The sequence below is a fragment of the Mandrillus leucophaeus genome, unplaced genomic scaffold (assembly GCF_000951045.1).
Source record: "Mandrillus leucophaeus isolate KB7577 unplaced genomic scaffold, Mleu.le_1.0 Scaffold446, whole genome shotgun sequence".
In the NCBI taxonomy this organism is placed as follows: Eukaryota; Metazoa; Chordata; class Mammalia; order Primates; family Cercopithecidae; genus Mandrillus; species Mandrillus leucophaeus.
Window position 1 is genome coordinate 971,256 of NW_012104765.1, and position 7,786 is coordinate 979,041.

Genomic DNA, 7,786 nt, shown 5'->3' on the forward strand with positions numbered 1-7,786 from the left:
GTCTAAGGTGGGAGGATTGCCTGAGCCCAGGAGGTTGAGTGCAGTTCACGCCACTGCACGTTAGCCTGGGCAACAGAGCAAGACCTGTCTCAAAAAAAAAAAAAAAAAAAAGATGACTGTGACCCCAGCTTGGTTAATGGGCTGGAATAGACAAATGTAGAGAATGTAGAGAGAAGCAAGTGTGGAAGTAAGGAGATGAGTTAGCGGGCCACTTCCATAGACCAGGGAAGAGATGCTGGTGGGTTGATGACAGAGAGATCAGTGAAAAATGGAGATTGCTGGAGATTGTTAAGACTACAATTGAGAGACGTTTAGGAGGTGAAATCAATGGAGCTCAGTAATGGACTGGAGAGTGGGTGATGGGGAGGGAGAGGTTACAAATATTTGCTGGTTTTTACTTCCTTCATTGGATGGATGGTGGTACCACTTACTGAATCTGGGGTCACAGGGAAAGTACCAGGCTTTTTGGGGAAACCACGCATTTAGTTTTGTGCATGTTGTGGTTGAGTCCTCCCACATTCTGGGATGGGACCTGATAGGGCTCCTTGATCACATCTATCCCTGAGAACAATCCTTGTAGCTAACAGGTTGTAGCACTCTGACACATCCCACTCAAAGCACACGGACTGAGAACTGGGGAGGATGGAGAGCAGCTGCTGTCCCTCACAGAGATCTGGGAGAAAAGGGTGTTCCAGGTTAGGATTTGGGTGTTCTTGCCATCCTTAGTGCCATTGAAATGTCAACTTGATCAAACCTCCACATTCCAAAGGTGTGCTACTTCTGCTCTTTCAACCTATCTTTACTACTCTTAGCCTTGGGTTCTGCATTAATGTTGATGTTGGCTGGGCACAGGGGCTCTTGCCTGTAATCCCAGCACCTTGGGAGGCTGAAGCGGGTGGATCACTTGAGGTCAGGAGTTTGAGACCAGCATGGCCAACATGGTGAAACTCCTTCTCTACCAAAAATACAAAAATTAGCCAGACGTGGTAGCATGCACCTGTAGTTCCAGCTACTCAGGAGGCTGAGGCAGGAGAATTGGTTGAACTCAGGAGGTGGAGGTTGCGGTGAGCTGAGATCGTGCCACTGCACTTCAGCCTGGATGACAGTTGCATTTAAATCAACCTGTCTGTTGTTTTATATTTTTTATTTTCACTTTGTATTGTACTAGTTGTTTTGGAGACTGGGTCTCACTCTGCCACCCAGGCTGGAGGGGAGTGGTGCAGTCATGACTCACTGCAGCCTCCAACTCCTGCACTCAAGTGATCCTCCTGCCTCAGCCTCCTGAGTAGCTGGGATTACAGGCGCACACTACCATCCCTACCTAATTGTTGTATTTTTTGTAGGGATAGGGTCTCACTATGTTGCCCAGGCTGGTCTTAAACTCCTGGCCTCAACAGATCCTCCTGCCTCAGCCTCCTAAAGTGCTGGGATTACAGGCATGAGCCACCACACCCAGCTTGTTTTAGCTATGCCCTAGTTTTTTATTCTTTGATTCCATCTGAGAATATTTGCCCTTGAATAGCAGAGTTTAATCCATTTTTATGTCTTACAATTGATGTTTTTTCTTCTTCATCTTATTTTATGCTTTGTTCTTACATGTTCTTGCTATTTTTTAATTTTTCTTTTCTTTGGCTGTATTGATTAACTTTGCTTAATTTTTATATCCATGATTTGAGGTTTTACATTCTATTTGTATTTTATTAATAGTACCTACAGGCTGGGCATCGTGGCTTACGCCTGTCATTGCAACACTTTGGGAGGCCAAGGCAGGAGGATCACTTGAGGTCAGGAGTTCGAGACCAGCCTGGGCAACATGGTGAAACCCTGTCTCGACAAAAAATACAAAAATTAGCTGGGCATGGTGCCTGGGCTGTGCCTGTAGTCCCAGCTACTCTGGAGGTTGAAGTGATTGAGCCTGTGAGGTGGAGGTTGCAATGAGCCGAGATCGTGCCATCGTACCCCATCCTGGGTGACAGAGCCAAACTCTGTCTCAGACAAAAAGAAAAAAATAATTGCCTACAGAGCCCTGGAGACCCTTGCTGGTACTTAGGAATCCCTGGTATGGCTCCGTCCTCCTGTGATGGGGGGCCCCACAGGTTGACCATTGCACGCAGGCTCCCAGAGGTCGCAGAGCCAGCCCTGCCTCTCCCCAGGGAGCCCAGAGGTCCCAGAGCCAGCCCTTCCTCTCCCCAAGGAGCACAGTCCCTGAGCTGGCTGACCTTGATGTCCCGTGTCATTGCTACATGGAGGGACACTCCTCTGTGTCCCTCCTCCGCCCCCACCATCCTCCTGGGGACAGCTGGGCTGATGCCCCAGCAAATCCGCAGCTCCCAGCAGTTCTCAGATGCAGCCACATGGCCCACTGGGCTCTGCAAACACTTGGTTTCGCATTGAGGTCCCGGCCTACCCCAGATGAAACAGTGACTCAGCCAACAACCTCAGGCCTCCCTCAGTCAGCTGCCTCTAATACTCCTTTCCTCCTTATCACATCCACCATCCTAAACCCAAAACAAAGGCATCACAATAAAATTGCTTGCTATCCGTTGTTTAATTCACACTAAGATTTAATTAAGTGATAATGCTTCATCAATTAACTTTCCCTGTAGTGTTTTTATTTTCAAAGAGAAGCTTAGAGGCCATAAAGGATTTTGTTTTTAAAGACAGAGTCTCATTCTGTCACCCAGGCTGGAGTGTAGTGGTGGGATCTCAGCTCACTGCAACCTCAGCCTCCAAGGTTAAAGTGATTCTCCTGCCTCAGCCTCCTGAGTAGCTGGGATTATAGGCACCTGCCACCACGCCCGGCTAATTTTTGTATTTTAGTAGAGACGGTTTCACCATGTTGGCCAGGCTGATCTCGAACTCCTGAGCTCAGGCGATCCACTTGCCTTGGCCCCCCAAGGATTACAGGCGTGAGCCAGCGTGCCCAACCATCTGGATCTTTGCCTCTAAGACGTACACAAGCAGGCGTCTCTCAGGGCCCCTCTCAAAGACAGGCCAACGCGTGAGCAGCACCCCTGAGCCCGGTGCCATCCCGGGCCTCTCTCAGCCTCCACCCACAGAAGCCCAATATGCCGTCAGGGGACAGTGGGAAGCTCTGGCACAGAGACTGCGGGAGCATTTGCCCCATGTTTGGAAGATGCTGGGGTCCTGATACCCTCAAACTCAGCCCTGGGGCCTGCCTTGGTGGAGCTGAGACTGCCTGGAGCTACCTGGAAAATGCACCCCACCCTCCGCCTCTTGCTGATGTGTCCCATAGTCCAGCTCCAGAGCGCCGAGGGGCCGATGGGAGAGCAGGAATTGGAGCTGGGTCCCAGCACCCCGCTGAGAGGCTGTATCCGAGCACACCGTCTTGTCCCAGTGTCCTTGTCAGGACGTGGAGATAGCAAAGCCTGTCCCTGAGGCTCCGACAAAATCAAAGGCGTGCTGTCTTAGTTGGGAACTGTGTATTTGTGGAAAAGCAGAAAAGTGAGCAAGGGCTGCAGGGAATTTCTGTGGAAGTCAAGGGCAGGACGTACAGCCCGGTCCAGTGGTCGTCAGCAGGTCATCGTCCACCAGCCCCGCGACGCCGATCCCCTCTGAAGCCCAGAGGCCCTCTTCTGCTTCTCTCCAGCCCTGCATTCTTCTCTCCGGACAGCGGCGCTCCTGGGAAGGGCTGAGCGCCTGCTCCCCAGCGTGCACTTGTGTAAGTTTTAGGGTGGCCAGGTGCCAATCGTGGTCCCCTCTGCACAGCCTTGGCATTCAGATGTCCCTTACTGAGGCCTGAGAGGGGGCACCTGAGTGACCGCTGGCCCACCGTCCCTTCAGCTGTGGGTGGGGTGGAGGACCCCCATCATCCAGGTGTGAGGGTGCTTGGAAATTCCTTAAGCAGTGCATAGAGGCAACAGGGACCAACATCCCCATGTCCAGAGCCCCCCACATCCCACTGGAACAGTCCAGGGACAAGCAATCTGCCCTTTGTCCTTGATATGCTATTAACTTACCTGGAGAGCTCTATAGATCCTCTGTGCCTCAGTTTACCAATATGAAAAATGGGAGGGGGTGGAGTGGATGGATCTCCTAGATCTCCTGGGCACAGCCCCTGCTGTCCTCACAGAGGCCACTGGAGGGCAGCACCTCCTCTGTCCAGGCTGCCGGTTCTGCTCGGCCCCTCCAATCTGTTCAAGAACTTTCCTTGCTTTAGGTTTTGGGGGTTTTTTTGTTTTTGTTTACAAAATGGCACCAACAAAGAAGGTCTTTCAGAGAATTTCTGGCACTAGTGAGGGGAACACCCACTGCCGGCACCATGGAACAGCTAACGGCTGTTTCTAAGGGATGTTTTGTTTCTCAAAACGTTTATTGAGGAACATGAATTTGCAGGAACCAATGCTGGAGCATCAAGATCCCAGGTCCCGCTAGGGTCTGCCCAGCGTCTGGCCCCCAGAAGCCGTTGCTCAGTGACTTCCTTCCCACTGACAACGTGGTTTTGTGGCTGTTTAAAGAACACGATTCTTTCTGCTGTCCCTAGGAGAGGATGCCCCGTTGTGGCTGGGGGCCCACGCGAGCCCTCCAGCTTCTAGGAGGTTTGTAGAAAACAAAATTGGCCTCAGCAATGTAGTTTCTAAAGTGAACGTTTGCCCAAAAGTAATAGCACTGGAAGGCCTTCTGTTTCTTCTTGGGTTTGCTTTTAGTTTTAGTTTTTTGTTTTTTGTTTTTTGAGTCAGGGTCTCTCTCTGTCGCCCAGGCTGGAGTACAGTGGCGGGATCTCGGCTTACTGCGGCCTCCACCTCCCGGGTTCAAGCAATTCTCCTGCCTCAGCCTCGCGATTAGCTGGGATTACAGGCATGCGCTACCACGCCCAGCTGATTTTTGTAATTTTAGAGGAGATGGGGCTTCACCATGTTGACCAGTCTGGTCTCAAACTCCTGAACTTAGGTGATCCTCCCACCTCAGCCTCCCAAAGTGCTGGGGTTACAGGAGTGACCCACCATGCCCGGTCCCTTAGTTTTAGTTTTTAAACTAAATTCAGGGCCAGGCATGGTGGCTCACACCTATAATCCCAGCACTTTGTGAGGCTGAGGTGGGGAGGATTCCTTGAGCCCAGGAGTTCCAGACCAGCTTGGGCAACATAGCAAGATCCTGTCTTTACGAAAAATACAAAAATTAGCCAGGTGTGGTGGTGTGCACCTGTGGTCCCAGCTACTCGGAAGGCTGAGGCAGGAGGATTGCTGGAGCACAGGAGGCTGAGGCAGCAGTGAGCTGTGATCACACCATTGTACTCCAGTGAGGGAGACAGAGTGAGATCCTATCTCAAAAAAAAAAAAAAGGCCCTTGTTCACTTCCTGTTGTTCCACCTGCCCTGGCCTCCCCACCTCTCTCTCATCCTGCTTGAGCCTCCGCATCTGGGAAATACCTGCTGTTCCCCTAGACTCCCCCTCCTTGCTGCCCCAGGTGGGACCCACTCCCAGAATGCACACCTGGAGGCACTCACACGGCAGTAACAGGGACCACCTGCCTCCCGCCCAACCCTGACCTGCAGGAGGGGTGTCTGCCACAGTAGCGCCTCAGGAAACTGTTCGTTTGTTTGTTTGTTTGTCTGTTTGTGGCAGGGTCTCGCTCTGTCACCCAGGCTGGAGTGCAGTGGTACAGTCTCAGCTCACTGCAACCTCCGCCTCCAGTGCTCAAGTGATCCACCCCAGCCTCCGGAGTAGCTGGGACCACAGGTGTGCAGCACCATGCCCAGCTAATTGTTTATTTTTTGTAGAGACAGGGTGTTGCTATGTTGCCCAGACTGGTCTCAAACTCCTGGGCTCAAGCAGTCGTACTGCCTCAGCCTCCCAAAGTACTGGGATTATGAGTGTGAGCCACCGTGCCTGGCCCCAGGAAATTCACATTGCATGATTCAGTCCAACCAGCAGCTTCCTGGCTCATATTTGCCTTTCCAGAAAGCAGACTCTCCCAGGCTAAGCGCCAGACCCGCCATTCCTCCATGAGAACCACACTGAGTGCCGGTGAACACCCTGTAAACTGTGACTGTTGGAACAATTGTGCTTCCAGGTCTTCGAGAAGTGCAGGGAAAATGACAGCTTGCTCGGTGCTCCTAAAGTGCTAGGATTGCTCAGGGCTGAGGGTGCTTCAGAAACCCAAGCTGTTTGTCCTCAAAGTTATTTTTGTAAGTGCTGAAAGTAATGGTTTTTCTGGATCCATTAGTCATATGGGAGTATTGCCTGGGTCCTCCTCCTTCAACGCAAAGGGAGGACTCATAGAATGGTGGGAAGATGACCAGCTTAGAGTCTGAGACCTGAGTTCAAATCCTGGCTCTGTTGCTAATGAAAGCTGGGCCCCAGTTTCTCTACCTGTAACTTGGGGATCAGAGATCCCCCCTCATGGCGTTGCTGATCCATGGGAATTTTCGGGAATGTTTATTTAAATTATTTTTATTTTCATTATCGTAGAGACAAGGTCTCATTATGTTACCCAAGGTGGTCTTGAACTCCTGGGCTCAAGCAATTCTCCTGTCTTGGCCTCCTGAAGTGCTGGGATTACAGGCATGAGCCACCATGCCCAAGAACTTTCAGGAACTTTTGAAGCACAACATAAATGTGAGTGACCCTGGTAAATAAAACGTCCCAAGAGCTAGCTTGGTGCCGAGCCCAGTTCCCGCCTGCCTCATCCCAGACACCCAGCCTCGCTTTCTGCATTTGCAACTGCACTCCTGCCTCAGACCAGCATCTCCCAGTGGCCCCAGGTGGCTGCAGGGAGCACGTGGCTCCTCCAGCCCAGGAATCCAGTGGAGGAGATTTCTGGAGACCACCATGATTCCACCCAGAGGGCAGCCCTTCCTTCCTACTGGACACACTCTTTCTAGAGCCATGGTGCAGCCACTTCCATAGGCGAGCCTTTCCTGAACAGGAGCATAATGGGAGCAGTTGGCTCAGCTCTGGGCTCACAGCTCAGGGCACAAGGGTAAAGAAGCCATCCTCTCAAGCTCATTGTCATTCCTGGGGTAAAACAGAAGATGGTCAGGTGGCCTTTGTGAGGTGGGTGAAGAACACAGCAAGAAGGAGGAGAGATCCGTGCCCCATGTTCAGTGCAGAGAATGGCATGTGCAAAGGCCCTGTGGCCAGAGCACACGTGGTGTCTCTGCGGAACACTGCAGCCAGAGCTCAGTAAGACAAGGGAGGGCAGAAACAGAGGATGCCCAGAAAGCGGCCAGGGCCAACGAGGCAGACCACAGCTAGGGCTTTGGAATTCATTCGAAGTGTAATGAGGGCCAAGGGTGGTGGCTCACGCCTCTAATCCCAGCACTTTGGGAGGCCGAGGCGGGTGGATCACCTGAGGTCAGGAGTTCAAGACCAGCCTGACCAACATGGTGAAACCCTGTCTCTACTAAAAATACAAAAATTAGCTAGGCCTGGTGGTGCATGCCTGTAATCCCAGCCACTCGGGAGGCTGACACACAAGAACTGCTTGAACCTGGGAGGTGGAAGTTGCAGTGGGCCGAGATCACACTGCTGCGCTCCAGCCTGGGCAACAGAGTAAGACTCAGTCTCAAAAAAAAAAGAGAGAGAGAGATTATAGCACACTTTTTAATACTACCTATATTATAACATTGAATAAAAGATTTTTTTTTTTTTTAAAGTGTAATGGGAAACACCGGAAGTTTTGAAGTAGGAAAATGATGTAATCAGATTTTTATTTTGAAGGGATAAATAGTAATATGACACTTAATTTCGTGTCTTTCTTTCTTTGCTTGCTTGCTTTATCTCTTTCTTTCTTCTTCCTTCTTTTATTTCTCTTTCTTTCTTTC

The 7,786-nt window shown here is 51.1% G+C and overlaps 1 protein-coding gene across 1 annotated transcript in view; it reads right to left on the reverse strand.

The window, feature by feature from the left end:
* Positions 1–482: 482 nt before the first annotated feature.
* Positions 483–7,786, reverse strand: part of CA6 (carbonic anhydrase VI) — a 69,913-nt gene continuing 62,609 nt past the window's right edge. The window contains exons 7-8 of the mRNA XM_011994202.1: positions 3,516–3,730; positions 483–673 (exon numbers count right to left, since the gene is read on the reverse strand). Of these exons, the coding sequence (XP_011849592.1) occupies positions 483–673; positions 3,516–3,730 (406 nt within the window). The remainder of the gene's footprint in view (positions 674–3,515; positions 3,731–7,786) is intronic.